At 30.5% G+C, this 22,371-nt stretch overlaps 1 protein-coding gene across 3 annotated transcripts in view; it reads right to left on the bottom strand.

The window, feature by feature from the left end:
- LOC123259316 (plexin-A4) overlaps positions 1-22,371 on the bottom strand; it is a 206,941-nt gene that overhangs the window by 53,361 nt on the left and 131,209 nt on the right. For all 3 annotated transcript variants that reach the window (XM_044719680.1, XM_044719683.1, XM_044719681.1), the window contains one exon: positions 8,267-8,449. In XM_044719680.1, the coding sequence (XP_044575615.1) occupies positions 8,267-8,449 (183 nt within the window). The remainder of the gene's footprint in view (positions 1-8,266; positions 8,450-22,371) is intronic.

Here is a 22,371-nt window from a genome sequence, read left to right as displayed (position 1 = left end):
ATGACTCGGCACTTGTGGTCGAACGCGCGGCAAACTGGGAAAGAGAGGGCTCGATCATTAATTAATAATCCTTCCGGGACTAGCAGATATGTGGGACCATGCATCAAGTTCATGCGACAGCCTGGTACTCGTGTCTTGTTTCTCCAATAAATTTCATTCACCGGACGAGATTGAATTATTAATTTTATCAAAACGATAATTGTAACAACTTGAGCTTGTTTTTTATTTAGTTTTTTAAGCGAGTAATTATTTTTAAGAAAACTGTTTCAAGAATTTATGTCTGAACGAGCTAACTCGTGCGAATATTCCGCTCGATACACGGTGAAAAATTTCCAATGAATTGTACTATGGGCGTATAGTAACACTGAACTATAAGAAAACTGGTACACGGAAAAAAAAATATTGTTAAAATGACTATCCAACGTATCCTCAAATGACGTTTCCTTAAAATAACGATCCGGATTTCTGATTTAAGGATTCATTTGTTTGACAAAAGCATACAGAGAATAGCTCTTGTAAATATATGTAATTTCGTCAAAACAGGCAACTGTTTCGTTAACGTAAGGATCTATATAGTTGAATTAACTAAATGTAACACTAAAATAATGATACGGATCGTCATTTTGATGATCCTCTGTATAGCTGAATTGGCTATACAGCGTATATCTCTAAAAAAATGACTATACGGCGTATAGTCAGAATAACGATACGTATCCTTATTCTAACGATATTTTTTTCTCCGTGTACAAAATTTACTATGGAAACTTGTAAATTTTATACCAGTTTTCTTATAGCTCACCGTGTATCATGATCAAACGAAGGATTTTCATATTACAGAGTAAAAATAAGACTGATATTCATTACTACTGTTAAAAATAAAATATTTTTCAGTATAAATAATTGGATTCATTCAATTTCTTATTGTAATATGATTATTCGTTTTCTCATCGCAGCATTGAACAAAATATAATGTTGATTATATTAATTAATTACGTGTATTTACATATGAACAGTGAAAAAGACTTTCATAATTTGTGTATCGGCACACAAGTTTCGCTCGTTGCCCCAACCACTCGGTTACATATTTAAATGTGTTGTCAAGAGATGGTACACGGAGAAAAAAATTTTGCTATAGGAACTCTATAGTAGATAGTTAGTTGTAAAAAGTTCCAGTAGGTTAACGTTTTCTTATGGTAACAATACCGTTTGGCTCCTGCAACTCTACATCGTTGAGCTCTGAGAGCTAAACGTTATTTACCTCTCACAACTCTACAGGATCGTTCTGAGACTATATCAAATTTTTGGCAGTCTGATTAATAATTTTTTTTACGATTTAGCATTGATAATTTAATAAATAAATGCGACAGAATGAATTTATATTGCCAACAATAATTGTATATGACAAATAAGAATAGTATTATAATAGAAATAAAATAATAATAGAACTTATATTAAAAATAAAAATTATTTGTAAAATAAAAATATGGTCGTCACAAAATTATCTTATTTTCTTGATTATATTAATAAATATTGGACATAAAATCACTACCGTATATGCACAAGAAAAGATAAATAAACGAAAACAAATTTTATTTTGTGTTAAATGGGGTCTTTTGAATGTATTCCGATAACTTATTACTTATCAAAATATATTCAACTAATAAATTAAATTAACAGTCACTGCAAGTGAACCTAGAAAAACCACAAATACAAAACTGTTCTGACGAAATTCAATTTGACAAAAAAAAAAAAACCTATTTCCTTAAATAAATAAACTGGAAATTTAATTGTCCTCATATATTTTTAATAATATGAATGAGTAACAAAATAATTCTGTTTGTCATTTTAGAAGGTTATGAAATATGTCAGCGCACTCCACTACTGCGCAACGTAGGGCGCTCCCAACTATACCGTTTGGCTCTGAGAACAATCCCGTAGAGCTCTGAGAGCTCAACAACATTGAGTTATCAGAACTAAATAACATTATGTTACTATAACTCTACAACGAATAGTAAACTGTGTATAGTTGTGGTAACTCTACAGTTAGGTGACCAGAACGAAATTGTTTTTTCCGTGAATTGTATTTTTTTGTTAATTTTTTTCTGCATACTTTCCTTAAATATCGAAAAGCATAAGCTTTAACATAGTATGTCAATTTTTGAGTTAATATAATTCTTGGAGTAAGATCTTCAATATTGTGAAACAAGATATAAATTTTAAAGAAAATATTTCTCTTATTGCCAAACAATTTTTTCTTCTATATTTGTGAAAAATAAAATGTCATTTTAATTACAAAAACGCGTGTTGATTTTGAATAATACTTTTTACTATTAAGGCAAAAAACTACTACAGAAAACATAAAAATAAAATAAAATGTTAAATTCTTGAATTGCCTTTTTTGTTTGATAAAAAAGACCCGACACGCGTGTTCCTAGATAATTAATAGCAATCGCGAACTCATCGCTTCGGCAATTATTGCAGTTGACATCCGACTGTCACTTGTCGTAAATTTAACTCAATTGACATTTTTATCCATTTTTTTTTTTTTTTTCAAATTCATGTTTTCTGTTTTTATTCATTGTAGAGAATTTATATATATTTTTTTTCAGTAGGACACAGGATAGTGACAGGAGTGTAAAAATTACCGAATCAGTTTTAACCTCGATATTTTTTTCGTATTCAATCAATCATATTCTATTTAATCGAATTTACGACTAAAAATAAAACTTTTTTATTTTCATTATTTATAAGAACAAAACAATCAATCGTTAAAAAAGTCAGTTGATCGTTACGTATATTTATTAAATAAAGAACTAAAATCGTTCAAATAATTGGATCCTTTTTTTTTCCTTTTTGTTTCATTTTTTTTTTCCATTTATACCTACCATAATAAATTTTTTGAAGTTTCTTCTCTGTGCGATATACGATGTAGTGAAAATAAGGTCGTTGGCTTTATAGCCGTTCAAAGCTTCATTATAAAGTAATAAAATATGTACATTTGATCGCTTACGCTAGCGTTACCTTTCGTGTTATTTTTAAAAAGATTTTTACACTACCGATGATTAATGATCTCCCTATAAATAATAAATGCTTAAGGTTAATTGGTAAATTTATCTCTAGTAAAATAATATCTCAATAAAAATATCATATCACGTTACTTAAAAGAATATTCTTTGATATTTATCAATTTAAAAACAAAAAAAAAACCACTCAAATAAATAAAATGAATTAAAAAAAAAAAAAAAAAGACTTATATTGAAGCTTGCAAACGCTTAGTAAATGAAATAAAAAGAAAACAAGTTACTAATAATCCTTTAGCAGCACGCATAATTCAATCAACACGATTACCAAAAATAATTACACTCTTTACATGCAGACACGTTTGCATAAAGTGATACATAGTACACAAGTATAAATAATAGCAATGTATATTTTTCTATGAATTTTCCCAGGATAGTAAACTCTCGCGGGGGAGATGCGCAGATATATCAACGAGACAGTGAGTATGCTCGACTCTCCTATTCTCTCTCGACTCATGTACGCTCCGACCGTACCATCAACAACAACAACAACAACAACAACAACAACAACAGCAACAACAACAGTTCCGGACTACCTACGCGCGTTCATTAATTAATCACAATCGCCTCGCGATTACCTTCAGGGCGCGGCAATGAATCAAATGCCGCCTGTCGTTTTCTCTTTTTATTTATCTCTCTTTCTATCTCATTGAGCTAAACGTTCCGACGTGCGTGTAATCACCATGTAACTAGACTCGCGTTTCATCTTGTTCAAATTATAAATTCTTTGTCTTCAATTTCATTCAATTCAACTTATATTTCATTATCATTTAACAATATACATGTGTATTTTACATTACTGTTCAACGATCAATCACTTAATCATTATCATTACGGCTGTTTAGAAACTTTTTAGAAACAAACTGAAAAATTGTTTTATTGAATTTTAATCCAAAATAGATTTTTTTTTATTTTTTTGTAAAATCAAGAAAAAAAATCTTGAACTAAATAAGTAGAATCTATTTAAATAACACAAAATTTCTTAATAACATTCGAGTTAAATTTTTTTATCAGTGTATTTCTTTGTCAATTTTTGAAACGTTTTATTTCTAATTAATGATGAGCAACTTTATTATCATAATTATTACCAAATGTTTCTTTTTCTAGATAGGAGTTTTATTTGTATCACATTCATGTTTTTTACAAAGCAGTAACATTAAAAACTTTCTTTTTCTATAATAAGGTTATCACGAATCAAAATATAAAAGGTTGTTTATATTTTCATTTTGGATCAAAAAATGTTTACGAAAGACTCGGTTTATTATAGATTTAAATTTCAAACATAGCCATGGAAAATTTTTGTATTTTTTAAAATAATATTATTAAAAAATTTTCGTTCAATATTAAGTTAAACAATTATTGCACTGATAGAAGGATTTGTTTATAGTTAAAAATATATGTTAATATTTAACAAATCATTTATTAGAGACCACTTTTTAGTCTCTAACGAATATTTCTTAGTATTTAAAAAGATTTATTAATATTTAATAAATGAATATCATATTTATTAAATACAAAAAAATCATTTTAAATACTAAGATATATTTGTTTAATACTAAAAAGTGGTCTCTAATAAATGATTTGTTAATTATTAACAAATATTATTTAATACAAATAAATCCTTTTATCAGTGTGTGATATAAAAAGCTCAATAATATATTGAACTCAAAAGACAAAATAAATGGATTGTTGTTGCAAGTAAGTTCAGTAACTGTATCTAAAATTTTTACAAGATAATAATTATCAACTATCCGTTACTCGGGGTTTTTTATTTTCTCTTGTAGTCACGCAACGTCCAATAGGTTAAGTAATTTGCGGAGAACTGCTTTTATCTGTAAAGGATGTACCGAAAGATTCTAGCTGATTTTTTATAATAGAAATAAATTTCTTAATCCTCTATTCACTTTATTTTACAACTGCATTACAATTTATTTAAGATCTACTCACCGGAAGGTAAATTTCATATTATTTTTATGTTACTTCGTTCAGAATATTATATTAAGATTATATTAAAGTTTAAGTTAACCCCGAGCTCGTAATAATCGATCCGATTATTTCGAGACATTTTAAATATTAATTTTGTCTTTCAATCGACATTTTGACACTTTGAAATAAATTAAGCTTTGTTGTTACCATCCAAATTTAGTTTTAATATTAAGCATCAATCTAAAAAGTACACGGAGAAAAAAATTTTGCTATAGGAACTCTATAGTAGTTAGTTAGTTGTAAAAAGTTCCAGTAGGTTAACGTATTCTTATGGTAACAATACCGTTTGGCTCCTGCAACTCTACATCGTTGAGCTCTGAGAGCTAAACGTTATTTACCTCTCATAACTCTACAGGATCGTTCTGAGACTATAACAAATTTTTGGCAGTCTGATTAATAATTTTTTTTACGATTTAGCATTGATAATTTAATAAATAAATGCGACAGAACGAATTTATATTGCCAACAATAATTGTATATGACAAATAAGAATAGTATTATAATAGAAATAAAATAATAATAGAACTTATATTAAAAATAAAAATTATTTGTAAAATAAAAATATGGTCGTCACAAAATTATCTTATTTTCTTGATTATATTAATAAATATTGGACATAAAATCACTACCGTATATGCACAAGAAAAGATAAATAAACGAAAACAAATTTTATTTTGTGTTAAATGGGGTCTTTTGAATGTATTCCGATAACTTATTACTTATCACAATATATTCAACTAATAAATTTAATTAACAGTCACTGCAAATGAACCTTGAAAAACCACAAATACAAAACTGTTCTAACGAAATTCAATTTGACAAAAAAAGCCTATTTCCTTAAATAAATAAACTGGAAACTTAATTGTCCTCATATATTTTTAATAATATGGATAACAAAATAATTCTGTTTGTCATTTTAGAACACGGAAAAAAAAATTTCGTTCTGGTAACGTAACTGTAGAGTTACCACAACTATACACAGTTTACTGTTCGTTGTAGAGTTACAGTAACAAAATGTTATTTAGTTCTGATAACTCAATGTTGTTGAGCTCTCAGAGCTCTACGGGATTGTTCTCAGAGCCAAACAGTATAGTTGGGAGCGCTCTACGTTGCGCAGTAGTGGAGTGCGCTGACATATTTCATAACCTTCTAAAATGCCAAACATAATTATTTTGTTACTAATCTATATTATTAAAAATATATGAGGACAATTAAGTTCTCAATTTATTTATTTAAGGAAATAGGTTTTTTTTTTGTCAAATTAAATTTCGTTAGAACAGTTTTGTATTTATGGTTTTTCAAGGTTCATTTGCTGTGACTGTTAATTTAATTTATTAGTTGAATATATTGTGATAAGTGATAAGTTATCGGAATACATTAAAAAGACCCAATTTAACACAAAATAAAATTTGTTTTCGTTTATTTATCTTTTCTCGTGCATATACGGTAATGATTTTATGTCCAATATTTATTGATATAATTAATAAATTAAGATAATTTTGTGACGACCATATTTTTATTTTATAAATAATTTTTATTTGTAATATAAGTTCTATTATTATTTTATTTCTATTATAATACTATTCTTATTTGTCATATACAATTATTGTTGGCAATATAAATTCATTCTGCTGCATGTATTTATTAAATTATCAATGATAAATCGTAAAAAAAAATTACTAAGCAGACTTCCAAAAATTTGTTATAGTCTCAGAACGATCCTGTAGAGTTATGAGAGGTAAATAACGTTTAGCTCTCAGAGCTCAACGATGTAGAGTTGCAGGAGCCAAACGGTATTGTTACTATAAGAATACGTTAACCTACTGGAACTTTTTACAACTAACTAACTACTATAGATTACCTATAGCAAATTTTTTTTCTCCGTGAAGGTTATGAAAAATGTCAGCGCACTCCACTACTGCGCAACATAGGGCGCTCCCAACTATACCGTTTGGCTCTGAGAACAATCCCGTAGAGCTCTGAGAGCTCAACAACATTGAGTTATCAGAACTAAATAACATTATGTTACTGTAACTCTACAACGAATAGTAAACTGTGTATAGTTGTGGTAACTCTACAGTTAGGTTACCAGAACGAAATTTTTTTTTCCGTGTAGATTAAAATTAACAATTATCCACTTACGTCACAGGTTTTAGCAATGATATATATAATATTTGTCGAAATCATAATTCCAAATATTATACAAAGTGACAGGCTAACGGACACTTATGAAAAATAATGTGATTTTCTTTTTTTTACGATAGAATCTATTAAAAAACTTAAAAATAATAATAGACATTCGCCATATTGTTCCAACAGTTAGATTATTTTCAAAATCTATAAATGTAATGTAGAAACAGTAGAAGATACAAATATACGTCGCTAAATCCGTTCAATTTAAATAAAGGATCCAATTATTTGCTCTCAATTGGTGGCATATTTGTAAAATTTTGATAAAAATAATTAAGTTGTTTTCAGTTTCGAACAAAAAATTTAATAATTAATAAACCCCAGAAATAAACTTAGTTTAAAAAAAGTGTTAAGTACCAATAAAGACGTTAATGGAGATGTTTTTGTCAGTCGGGGAACTTACGTAAGTATTCAAAGGGCTTTGCGGACACGAAATTACCCTCTTGGAGACTTCAATGCCTTAGGTATAGTGTATATAAGATATATATTTTTCTTTTATTAGTAGAGTAATATAGTGTAGCATGGAGGTTATGTGTAAGAGACCGTGGGTTAGATGGTCGTTGCTCGGGCTGGTAAACTTAGTAATGGAGCAATAGAGCACGTCCTGACCAAGGAACGCGGGCGTTGGGAAACCCACGAGCATGGTGCCAGTAACGTTGTTCGCTCACATCCTTGCTAAATTACATCAACGCTTGAGGCTTTCTCAAGATCCCCTTCCGGAGATGTACACTCTCCAAGAGAAGGAAATGTACCAGACAACTTGACGAATAATCCTTCTGTCTGTGGATTTATTTATCTTTTACACAGTTTTATTTAATTTTCTCAACCTTTACTTTGTTTCTATCTTTTATCTTTATTACTGTTATTAAGGGTTTGAGGATCTCTAAATGTGTAATGAAAATGACAATGACTAATTTGAGTGTAATTGCGCGGTTGATATTGACAACAGACTAAGTATATATAATTACGTTTAAGCCTTTATTATTTATTTTATCTTTTTTTGAACTTACCTTCTTTAAGTGACCCTCGCGAGTGCCTATGAAAACTACAGTAAAGTCCCCGGTGGACGTCGCAGCAACTGCTGTTAACAATGTTGGAAAAGTTAGCACTGGTACGGCTGTCATTGGTTCTTGTCCGCCGAGTGGAGTGTTTACGTCTAGACCACAGAAGTCTTCAGCAATTGTTTGCAATTTCTGAAATTAAAAATAAACATACGCTCAGTAAATCAATAAAAAAAATTTCTTTCACTTTAATTAAAGCTAAATATATAGATAAATATTTTTTTTTTTTTAAGTTAAAAGTTAACGAACTTTGTTCATGCTCATAAGTTGAAAATTAATTATTGAAACGTCGAAAGTTTTTTAAATTCAATGAACAAAACTTTGGGAACCGGGCATTAATCATGACATTCTATTCTAAAATGTCGTGCTGTATTCACGTTGGCTAATTTTTTCTCTCAGAAAAAATTGAAAATTTAATTATCTGGATGAGGGAAAATAATTTGCTAAAGACTCGTGACGAAGGTGCGTTGAGGGTGTTAAACAATATTACATTTTATAAATACTGCCTGTCAATTTTTTCACGCTTTTTTTCTCCAGTTTTTTTTTTTTTTTTTAAATAACGAAGCATGTGGTGAATGGCAAAGAGGAAATATGAATTTTATTGTTAGCTGCATGGTACCGAGAGTAAAAATTTTGACCGACAATACTTAGTCATATGAAATTTTTGTCATGCTTTGTAATGTAATAGCTTCCATGAATTTTTATATTATTTATAAAACTATTTTTATTTTTATTTATAAATATTTATTGCGAATTTTTTTCGGTTGAATTTTATAACAGACGTTTATATTAAAATTTTTTCCGAATATATTTATGGTGCGATCAATCAATTCTGAGGCGAAAAAATTATTTGAACTTGTAAGGTAAAAGCCCCAATATATGATCATGTACCAGTGTATGATCACTCCATGTATTTGTATACCTATATTTGTGAGTATAGATATACAAATACATGGAGTGATCATATACTGGTACATGATCATATATTGGGGCTTTTACCTCAATTGAAATATATAAACAATATTTCTATTTCTATTTCTCTTGATATATTTCTTATATAATTTAATTAAAATCAGGCCCGCGGATAATACTGTAATAGCAATTAATAATTGTAAATGTTATACAACGAAAACAATACATCAATTAGGATGAAGAATAATCTAATTGAAATGAATGAAGACTAGGGCTTGAGGGCATTGTCATTTATTTATCCACACTGATGTGTGTAATCCAAGTGTTTAATGTATGTGAGATCACTAATAATGTTAGAAGGTACTAATGGTACAATGTGCAGCCAAGTGGCGCCTGAACGAGTTAAAGGTAAAATGTCCTCGATTTACACCCACGCGGAGTTGGACAAGCGGAACAAACGTTACAAACGTCGCACGAGTTAAATCCATATGAGCTCAAATATCGAGTGAACATGGGTACAGGGTTTCAAAAAAATGTCTATGTAAGATACTATAATATTATTTGATGTTTATGAAATGATGCAAAGAATTATTAAAACGGAATATTCAAATTCAAATTTTTTTGGTACAGATATGAAACTTAATTATACGAAACAAAAGTATGAGATATCATAACAAAAGTCAATATAATGTATAATTATAATAATAATAAATAAAAAATATTTGTTTTCATGTATAGATACAAGTGAAATGATTAAACAGATTATTGTTAATAAATTAAGAGTAAATGTAAGCGAATATCACTCTTTATATATGTAACATTGATTATTACAAAGTAATTTATTCAAAAAAGGTATTTACATTGTTAGTTCTATACAGAACTAATTTTTTATTTAAAAAAAAAATTTATGTAACAGAAAAATGAACAAGAAAAATTTCTATTCAAAAAAACGCAACACCACCTGTTGAAAATTCATCTAACTATGTTGAAAGGCTGCATGTGGCACCATCTCTTAACAGTATATTTAACTAACATGAGAGCTTTTGGATTATTTAAATTTAATACACAGGCTTATCATCAATTAAATAAAATCGATATATTTATTATAAATGTGAAATAAATTATTATTTACAATCTAACGTAATAGTATACGATGTAACTGGGAGGACGAGGCTTTCGGAAACTGGTGTAATGGCGCAACGAGCAAAGTAAGTGTGCCAAGACACGAGTGACAAGTCTTACTCGATAAGTTCGTAAATGAATAAATGGCATTTTTATTTTACTTCTCATGATAACGTAATTAAGAAACAAATAGCCATATTTTAATAGGGATGACCATTCGTTATTTGATCACAATATTGTGCGAAATATGCGTCAGGGTCGGCTAGTCGAAATTATATTTTTAATTAAATGTAAACTTTAACAACAAAAAAGGCATGAAAACTAATGTTCACAAGTTTAGTATTTAAATTGGTAAATCTCGGTTATAATTGCTTTAGTCTGGCGATGTTTGAGTGTGAAAATTTGTTTTTTTAATTAATGACACGGATGGACATGAAATGGCTGGCAGTACGCCAACAAATGAATTTAATTACTTGTAAAAAATAAACAACAACAACGACAACAACAACAACAACAACAGTAGGGCTTTTAGGGTGTAATGTCCGAGTAAGCGTTAATGTAGTTGTGATTATATAATAAATAGTATAGTAAAAAAAATACATAATAATTTTGTGTTCCCTAAGAATTGATGATTCATATTTATTCTATATTAATGTCGAACCTTTGAATATTTTTTAATAAAAAGTAATGGAATCTATAATTCAAAATGAAATAAAATACTTATTCAATTAAATCACAAACTTTGGTACCGAATATTTAAATAAATAACTGTATTAATTAAAAGTTTGACACTGTTTTAAACAACTTACAAAACTTTTCAATGAGAAACATTGGAAAATGCATTTAATTAATTAATGTACCACTCAAATCAGTGAATTAACATAGCAGGAATAAAATATCAGTCATCAATTCGAGTTATAATTAATTTCGCTTTATTTATAACAATATAAACGCAAGTATATAAATATGTGAATAATTATTAATTAGTAAACTATAAATGATTGCAGAATATCGCTTTCTAGTTCATAGGATTAATTAATTATAGTAAGATCAAGAATGCCGGCGAGTATCGATTCGAATATCCTTGTTAGAAGCTGACAATTAATATCGGCATGTTAGACGTTGTATTACACTTTGAAAGAACGAGAAGGTCTGAGTCGTTAAGACACTCATTCACATACATAACATCACGAAATAGAATGCAATGCATACTCATCTGATCATCAACCACTTTACGAGAAAACGGATGCAATCAACTCAATAGAAATTCAGTCGAGCTTATAAAATCATCAAATTAATCCTTAATTAATCCATACATAAATGGTATGAAGCTCGTTATTTATTCATTAATTATATCAAGTTTGATCTATTCTAACAAAGATTTCAAAATGGTTCTCTAGAAGTTTTTCTATTAATTGCATGAAAAAGAAATAAAGGAATAAAATAGGTATAAAAGTACTGTTGAGCCATCAATTCTGTTTCAATATGTTCATCTTACGGTTATTGAGTAATTATACACATTTATGGTTACAATTATGTTTTCATTAAGGAATTGGATGAATTTTTTTTTTCTTACAATTTGATGGATAAAATACTATGGTAGAAACTGAACATCAAACATCCGAAACAGATTCAAGTACATTACATTTCATTGTTTAATATTAATAAAAATCTTTGTAAAAATAAATCGAAGGAAGGTTTATAATAATCAATTTTATTTTTTTGGTTCGAGTCTTAATGATTTGAAGAAAATTTAAATAGACTTTTAAAGTGTAAATTTTTGGAAATTCGTTATTGAAATAAAACAAGAAAATTCGTAAAGGATTTAAAAGAAAGAATACTACAAAAAATTCAGAATTTATTTTTTTGTTAAGTATTTAGCTTATGAATTTAAATAAAATTTTCATATTAAAAATTATCTAATTGTATGAATTAGCTTAGTGACTTTTTCATAAAAGAACATAAAAACAAAAGCTGAAAAAAAGTAAGACAAAGTTTTGTGATTTTTTCATAAATTTTATCATAAATATATTCAATCAGGTTATAATATCGATTTCGACATTACAGAAAATTTAATTCATTTAATTTCGACAAAAATGGAATTTTTTGAAGCATAAAAAAATCAATAGAAAGAAAATTGAAAAGCGATGTTACAATGGATAATCAGTAAAATATCGGATCGCAGTTGTCAAGTCACGCTTCTACTTTATATGTTAGACGTACTAGACATATCTAGTCTCTTATATTAATATTATGTGTAACCCTTATGAATTTGACAGTATGACACTCGTCATACAGACCTCTCGCCAGTCATGCAAGTAACGAAGAATTAATTTAATAAATTTCTTGAGCAGCTTATTTTCAAACAGTACCTTCGCCATATTAGTATCAAAGTCTTTTTTATAATAATAAATACGAAATAAATTATTTATTATCTAATTAATGATAAAATAACTTATTTTAATTAACTTTTGATATTGTATATTTCAATTAAAACTTTATCACTTATGTATATCTATAAAACATACTAAAAATATGGTGTGTGACATGAACGCACACAAATGTATCTGCGTACGTTTTTGCATGTGCATAAATATAATTGCAGTCGTGTGGCGATATGAGTGAAAGGAGTCCCAGGCACGCGATTACACCAATAGAGTAGACTCTACTGGATATATACGTTTCTGATAGAGGAAATATATTATTTATATGTGTATACATATATCGAGAGCTTTAAAATATATGCGACGTAAATCATACCGCAGTCTATCGATGACTTTTATCTCGTCTGCCAATCAATGTATCTACACTAGAATCCTTATTACTATTACACATACGTGGTACATAACAAATATACATGTACATATAGCCCTGCTATATATTTAATCAACGCCCGTATGTGTTATCGTAGTTAAAAATAATTACACTGATCAATCGGTTTTATATTTATCGCAAGGTACATTAATATTAATTACTAATCTCCACACCATTTTAATAGAAATAATTATTTTAAAAGTGTTATTTTATTTACTTAAATATTTATTTTTTAGAATTAATAGTATATAACACGGAGAAAGTTTTCAATTCATTTTTTTTAATATAAATCGTTCTTGTTCTATAAGCTTACTTAGTTATTTACATCATATTTATGGAATACAAATTTTTATTCTTTACAGATAATTAAAAATTTTGTAAGAATAGATTTTCCAAAATAAAATCGTAGGTCAACTACGTATACTTATCAAGTTTTTCAATCTTAAAATTCAATTTTTCCATCCTTGATAACTTGATTCTTATCTCTATATCATTGAAAGAAAAAAAATAAAAAACTTACGTGGAGTGAAGTAGAGTTGAATTTTTTTTCTTTAATGAAATGAGGTTAAGAAGATTCATTTAAAATATAGTTCAACAATACTACATACGTACTATACAAGTAACATGATTAACTTTGAAAAAAAGACACTCTACAGAGGCAGAAGGAAAAACAACCTCAATAAGCTGTGCATATTATGCATATAAACAGTTATTATTTATTTACCTTTTTTATCATATTTTATGATAAATGAATAAATTATTATAATGGAGAATTTAATATATTAAACGAAAGAGGATATTTTAATTTTTATAAAAAACGAAAAGTATTTCGACTCAATTTAATACTTTATTAATATTGAACGTTTGGAATCAAGAATCAAAAGAATCGAATTCTATGTTTAAATCAATATTTTTCACGTTTTAATTTTTGTTACTCTTGCAGTTAACGTGCTTGCGCACTTTTCTGAGGGCATTATGCGACATCCTAATTATGAAACCAGGAGAATAATTTCCATAAACTAAGAAATTTTATAATTTGAAATAAAAAAGATCAAAGAGTTCTTAAATATTTTTGATGAGAACTAAAATAAATTTATCTTAAATTATAATAAATGCTTTTTTACATTAATCCAAGAATAAATTTACAAGATAATTCACTCGATTTCAGTGAGCTTTTCGTTCTCTGTAACGTTTACTTCTTCTACTCGTGAAAATTAATTGATAAAATGGTTGGTGAAGTTGAAATTTTTACCTCTCATCAAGAATGAAAATAACAGGAGTATGGAGGTTGAAAAAAAGTTATAAAAATAAGTCGTTAGATAAATCGTGAATTTTTATTGAACTTTCAACTTCAGGTAAAATAAATAGTCATTAAATGTACTTGCAATATTCATATGACTACATGTGAATGTAACAGCACAATTTATCCTGTTTTTTTTTTTTTTTACAAAACTGTTTTTTTCCGTGACATTTTAAATTAATATAAATATATAATAAACTTAATCTGATGCATCATTTGATACATATCGAGCCAATTACTTAAAAAGCTTTTATTTTCTTATTGTCGTAACAAATATAAATAGATTGATGATGGAGGTTTATCGTTAGTTTAATAATAAAATAAACGTTAAATTACAGACCGGAAGAAGAGCAAAGATTGTTTTAAATGTTAAAATAATTTGATGAGACTTTCAGATGTGTAGAATTAAATTTCATGAGAAAGTTTGTGGTAATATATATAAGCCCAGACATTAGTCGAGGTGTACCAAGACCATTTATAAATCTCAGACGAGCTTGTTTTCATGTTACATCTAATTAAGCCACGGTAGTAGAAACCAAGGGATGAAAGAAAAAGATAGACAAGGTGGCCTGTCTGTCTGTCTTGTTCCTTCTGCTATACACTGAATACTGCATATACAAAACAGTATAGTCTAGTATAGTATATAGTATACATAGTAGTATAACAGCATCGTTTATAATTACTTGGCGCTTTGAAACGACCAACTCAATTACAATTCGTTGCTTTTACGTTGGTATGCGTGTACCTGCGTTAGACGTTAACGCCTCACACTCTACATCTGTCTATTTTATATACAAAATACAAAATAAAATACATTTACATATACTACATTCATACTAATATCAACAACAACCACAGAGACGTAAACTCGATTTTAATTTCACTAGAGTTAAAATTGCTTTCAGGTAAATTTCGGCTCAATAGATCTACTGTAAAACGATAAAAAACAAATAAATAACAAACAGCTAAATTGTATTTACCATTTTACTTAAATATCTATTTTTTATTTATTATATTTTTGTTGATGATTTTTTTAAAATTCAGTTTGATTTAATTTTTTTACCTTTGACTGTTTGATTAGAACCGTGATAATATATTTTAGTCGGAAAAAAAATTCTGTTACATGGGTATCACTTTTTTTTTTATATTTTTTTTTTATATTCTGGAAAAAACTCAACCAGCAAAAAAATGATTTCAATTAAGCTTTATAGGAAACCAGTTTTTGCTGTAAACATTTTTTTTTGTTTTGATAATCTTCGTTGAAAATTCCATTATCATCAGTCAATAATTTTTTGCTTGAATTAAAGCATGATCTTCAATCGATATTCTAAATTCTTATTTGAAAGTTATTTTTTCCAAATTTGAACAACTTTTCGGTTTGAATGAAATATAATAAAAGTCTAACCAATTAATTTAATGAAATTGAGATAATTTGGTTTCGTAGATGGATGTAATTGAACATGGATTAACAGGGTGTGTTGAGACACTGTCAAGCCTGCTTCAGGTCACTGAACATGACACTAATGGACTAGCTGTATTCAGGGAATAATTCGTGACGCGACGAGCCAAGTCTAGTACACAGTGCATATACGTCTGCTCGACACTGGTGGACCGATTACACGCGCTTATATCGTCAGCACACACCATACCATTCCCTAGCAGCAGAGCCTCTACCAGGATGCTTCACCAGAGAAGCTGCTATTCGACAATGTGTAACACTGTACAATTTAACACACATGTATATAGTATATTTGTTGGAAAATACGCACCGACTGCTAGCGAATGTACGTTTATCTCCTTCTCGACATTGCCTAAATATATGCATCCATACACTCCGTAGATGTATATATGCCTGTAGTGTGTATTGTCCTGCGGGAATAAACCAAGAGGAATATCCTCATGTGCTATATTTTCCATCTGTATATCAATTCACCAGAGAAACTGCTCTACCAAGTACACCAGGGTAAATATATGTCAATTTTATAATTAGATTTTGGTTTCGTAAAAATTCAATTTTATTAAAATTAATCGATGTTGTTTTTTTTTTTTTTTTTATTAAATTAATATCGTATTTCTGGATAATGATATTGATAAAAAATATGCTTTTCTTATTTTTCGATGCTAGTAAGCTTGACGTATATTCCTGAAAGGTGAAAATTGATGTATAGAGGTAGTACAAAGGTGATAAAATGTTAATAAATCAATCTTCACCCGATTGATTTTGATTAACACCTACGATGACACGGAGGTGAAGTGAGTGGAGGCGTGATAGTAGTATTATAAAGTATATAGTATATAGTATTATACAGCGGTAGTACAGAGAGACAAGCGTTGCGAAGAGCTGTTAACGTTATAAACCAACGTTCCGGAAAGTCCCGGGAACGTGTATACGCAACCGCGTAGAGAGAACGTCGATGGGACGAGAAGACATGGCAGTGGATAGATGAAAGAGAAAGAGAGATCGAGCGAGAGATTTAGTGTGTACAGGGATACAAAAGGGGTATGAGGTAACCAAGTGATGAAGAGGGAAAGTGGGAAGAGGGTCGAAAAGCCACTCGTTACGAGACATGAGTACGGAAGGAAACGAGGCTGGTGGTATAGTACTACTGGTTCTACTTTACTCTGCTCTACTCTCTCCTTCTCTGATGCTGCTGTTGGTGTCGAAGAGCCGTGTCAGAGTGCGACCACTAAAACCTCATTGAACAAGGAAAAAAGAGAAGATTGCTACCCGAAAACCCATTTCTGTCTCCTCACGTGATGTGCTCAATATCACTAAAGAGTGAAAAACTACATTGCTTTTCTCCCTTTTATTTTTCATTTTTTTATTATATATCTTCTCATTCAATTTCCTCTAATATCCGTTCATCGAATCGTTATCATTATTATCACATTTTTTTTTTATTATTTAATTTATTAAAAAAGTGATTTTTAAAGTAGATTCAGGCTAGAGAAAGCTTTGCTATGCAGTTTATTGAAAAAAAAAAAAAAAAAAAAGATTATAATGATATAGATCTGTTAAGTGATTTGATTATATTATAAGCGAAAGGGGACTTAATGCAACGTTGGTTGACAAGAAACAAAAAGTAGTGTAATATATATATATATATATATATATATATATATATATATATATATATATATATGCTAGGTATAAACAAAGATACGGGTAATTTAATGATCCCAGGGGATTTGATAGTAATAGTGGAGGAAACATGGTAGAAGAAAATCTTTGTTGAGTACGTTGGAAGCCGCGCAAATGAGCAATTGGCACGCGCCAAAGTTTACTCAACGTCTTTCTTGATATCGCGTTTTGCCACACACTGTCGTTAACAGGAGCGGTATTCCACCTAGAATAGCTATGTGTCACTAAATAGATGAAGAAGCAAGTAGATCGTAGGTCTGGATGATGGAGCGAACACAATTGTGAGGAAATAGGTAACAGGAGCAGTTAGTAGTCGCAGTAGTGGAAGCAGAAGCAGAAGTAAAGTTGAAGATGGTATGGTGGATGGCAGGAGCGATGAAGTAAAACTAAAAGGGGGTGAGATCTTGGTGGGTTGTAGTTTAAGATGAGGTGGGTTGGGAAAACAAGCGAAGCGGACGGCATGCAATTTAGATGAACGAGAATCCACGTCAGCCGCATAGCACCGCTTCTTCCTTTTCGCGGCAGCACTGCTCTAGTGGTAGTACGCGATCGGCTACTTGCCGGAAGTCGTCTCGAGGCGCTGTGCAATTTTCTCAGAAACGATTTAAACTACTTCATCTTGCTATGTATCTCTTTCTCGCTTTATCTCCTGCTAGGTATGCATCTGTGTACATCAGTTACCTCTGTCTTTTATAAGTTTCTTCTCTTTCTTCAACCCTTTCCCCTTCCTCTTGGCTCTTTATCTTTATCTCCCTCTTTCTCTTTTTATTTATACCCTATACACTAGGCCACGTTCTTGGAATCCCCTCACATCCTTGCTGATGCACGGGCTTCGAGACGTCGACTCTCTTGGAATTTTTACGAAATTGCTATCGATCATTTTGTATACGTGTATACTTATAGATATATATACAGGGATTGGCACACCATCGAATCATGCGACACGACCTTTTTATATACGAAACTCACGTATTATTTTCTGATGTATGAAAATTTTCTTCTCAATACATTCCAATAGGCGAGGAGACATACGGGGTCAAAAATAAAATGATAAATGTTGGAAATAGATTTTTTGAAATATATATTGCATTTCTAACATCAAATTTATACGACTATTTTTTTTTTTTAGATATTAGATAACATTTATAAATAATTCAGTGAAAACGAGATAAAATATGCATCGAGTTGCAAGTACTCATACCGCATCCTGCTGCAGGTAGATCACTTATTCATTTTTATAGAAAAATATTATTTTTTCTATTCGTTAAAATATAATTTTATTTGATTTAAAAATTTCACTGCATGTGAAAAAGAGTGCACAAAATGTATTAAATGAAAATTTTAGTGTTCAGATAAAAAACTGTTCTACAAACGAGTAATAAAAAAAATCATTAAATGGGACACGAATTACGTTTAAAGAATAATAAACATAAAAGTCACAAAAAACGAAGAAAGAAATTTCGCAATAACGGTGAAATTAAAATGTGTGTATATCATATGTTTAGTAAAGTTGTACGCTTGACAGTAATTAATTAGCATAATGAGTCGTTCACAGAAGCAAAACTTCTGACTATATCAAGGCATTCGAGAAAGTTTCGCGAGTCGAGGGGTACTAGCGAGAGACAACCCTCCAGAAAGGTAGCAGTAGCTGCCGTACTCCCAGGTCTTGCAATTTTAATGAGCGACCAACTAATACAACCGGGGTTTAACTCTGTGCACGTGTATGTTCGCGTATACAACCCATACACACATAAACTCACGTTCTCTCCAACTAACTAGATACTCCCTTTATATCTGTCTATCTATTTGGAGCCCCTAAAACCCTGAACCGTCTCCTTCTACCTTTTTCGCACCCCTGTCCTTCCACTCGTTCATCATAAACAAGAGTACCCGGAAAACTGGTCCGTATACTTACTTTACTACATAATACGAATTGGAGAGAGCAACAACGTTAAAAAATCATTATAGCTTCGTTATAAAAAGCTCCTAAATATACTGTGTTAGTATGATGCGACAGTTTTTATGGTTTACAAACAACCAACTAGTATCAGTGAACGCTTTTGGTAATAAAAATTTTTATCACAGAACAATAAATCAAATTTTTTTAAAAATATCTTTGGATAATAAAATAATATATAAAACGTGATATCAATATAAAGTTAATAACTCGACCATTCGATGCATTCTCCAAATAATTTTCTGAATCCTCATATTATAGAGGGATCTTCGGATTTTTATTAAGAGCTTGAGATTCAGAGCTGTAGCCCAGAGATCGGGAATGCTACGAGCCCGAAGCGTTCGGGAATGTTCCCGAGTCCTGGGGGTAAGGACCTTATTTTAGATATCTGCTGAAGGCAGGACAGATTTGTAATAATAGTCTAACCGGAAAGGGTCAGCGTCTCGGAAAAAAAAAAAAAAACCAGGAGCAAGTGAAAGAGGCGGAGCGTCTAGGTCTAGGATGACCGGTCAGCGGTCACCAGTCACTCGAGAGACAGTCCATCAGAATGACCCTTAAGACGCAGAAAACAGTCTTGTGTATTGGGATACTTGCATCAGCTATCGACTTGTGGTATTTTTCGCGCAAGCGCTCACTCACTTTTATACTTTTATAATAAAAATAGTGTGTCTTTTTCCGTGACTTCTGGTGGAATGGTATGGTATGGTTTCATTTGGTTGTAACACAGATCTCTGGTCGCCGTAGGATGCTCGAGGAAATGAAGGAGAGGCCGAGATAAAAGAAAGAGGAAGAGGAATAAAAAAATGTAACACAAAGCGGCAGTCCCTGACATCCGGCGAATGAGATATCCTTATTCGCAGAGTAGAGCCTGCTTCTTCTCTTGTTCAACCTTCTCTCTTTCTTTTTCACTATTTTTTGGCGTCTTTTTGCCCGTACCATTCAAACTCGGTTTACAGACTGCTCTGAGCTTCTGTATACGCCTTTACGACTCGAGTTTGTGCAAAACAATGGTCACCCGTAAATGGTTCAGCACAAAATATGTAGGTGTGTAAATGTATATGCATATAGGATACAGACAGAATATAATGTAATATAATATAATAAAAAATAAAAAATAAAAATGGTCTAGCCAACACATAATGTCCTTTATATTTTCCGCTTCTCTGGTTCGTCGTCAGATTGTGAAAGACGCGCATCTCCAGCCGGATTTACACCGGATCTCGTGTGAAACCGCTAGCGAAATTGCTGAGCTCGACGTGTTGAGAAACGTTACGTCAACATTATTATATGTAAACATATCTGTATATATTTATATCTGTATGTCTGTGTTGTTAAAGTTGTTGGAGTTGGATAACAGGGTGACAGGCTGTAGACAGGACGATTTATTTTCCAGATGAAAGACACGCTGAAATCAATTAATTCTTATATATGTTCCAAGTAAATATTGCTGGATAATGTAGAGCACATGTCCGTATGCTCTTGACAGTGAATTGTTTTGGGTAAAAGAAAATATATTGTGGATATGAGAGTGAACCAAAAGCAAAAACGTAAACAAATAAAAAATAAATTTTTGGCGTAGAGCCAACAACTTGCGGCTTGTCGTGAAATAGAATGTGAGAGCAAGTTAACTCTTGTGGTGGTGAGTATTTATTCTCTGACCTAGAGTAAGATCGGATAAATATCAGAAACATCCGTAATATAACGTAAACGTGTCAAGATGAGTTTAAGACTAACTTTGTAATTGTAATGGTTGTTCATATATAGTAGCACAGATGAATAATGCTTGAGAAACAGGTCGAGTGTATGTGGTAAATTATGGGTTAGGACTGATTAAAATATACAACGATTTTAAGGGTGGCTGTTTAAGGTTCAATGAAGAGGCTAAAAGGTAATAAGAGGGTAAAGGTACTATACAAGAGGTCGTAGAGGTATGATACAGCACTACACCTTTAGAGAGTTAAGAAAAAGAGAGAAGGTATATTTCATTTATGTGTATATATATACGGGTAAGGTACTAGATGTATTGAACGTAAGGGTCGACTTGCAACGACCCGCCTGTGGCTTATAAACCCGGCTTAACGTTCTTCCCAGCGAGGGAAGGTTGAGGGTCGAGGGTTGCTATCCGGCCTTTATTTTTTTCCTACTCTCGTTTTACTTTTTTTGCTCTCACTTGCTCTTGTTTGCTTTCACCAGCCCCTGGAAGTTGCGACTAGTAGTGTCGCCCTCGTTTTTCGCTCACTGGACATCGTGTTCCCGAGTTCTCATTGTAGACTTTTTTTACTGGTGAATCAACCCAGACTATCTCTGGACCTGTCGACGACTCTTTCAATCCCATGTAATTCTGCGACCCTCTTGATAATTATTTCGAATATACACGCATATTTATTTATTTTTTTTTTCATTATTAATGCATTCAGGTGGGCTCTAAATTTTATTTTCTCTATTTTATTATTCTTTCTATTTTTTGTTTTGATACTACTGGCGCTGATGTTGATGGATATCAAAAAGTAAAACAATATAGAAAATGGAGTTTGATGAGTTTGAAAAATGTATTAGAGAGATAATAAAGTGAATATAACGATGGAAAATGTAACTACGGTGTAAAAAGTTTTTTGATTAATAAATAAAAAACAAAAGCTTTTAGAGAAATGGTTTTAAACATGAAGTATATGTGACTGTTGACAGCGTAAAAGCGATTGATTTGGGGTAAAAATGAGATTTATTATGACGTTAACACTAAAGAGAAAATAATAAAAAGGAAGAGAAGGAAGAAAGACTGAATTTTACGACAAAAAAAGGGAAAAGAA

The sequence above is a fragment of the Cotesia glomerata genome, linkage group LG2, assembly GCF_020080835.1.
Source record: "Cotesia glomerata isolate CgM1 linkage group LG2, MPM_Cglom_v2.3, whole genome shotgun sequence".
NCBI lineage: Eukaryota > Metazoa > Arthropoda > Insecta > Hymenoptera > Braconidae > Cotesia > Cotesia glomerata.
The sequence above is the reverse complement of the archived record's forward strand: the minus strand, read 5'-3'. Positions and strand labels throughout refer to the sequence as shown.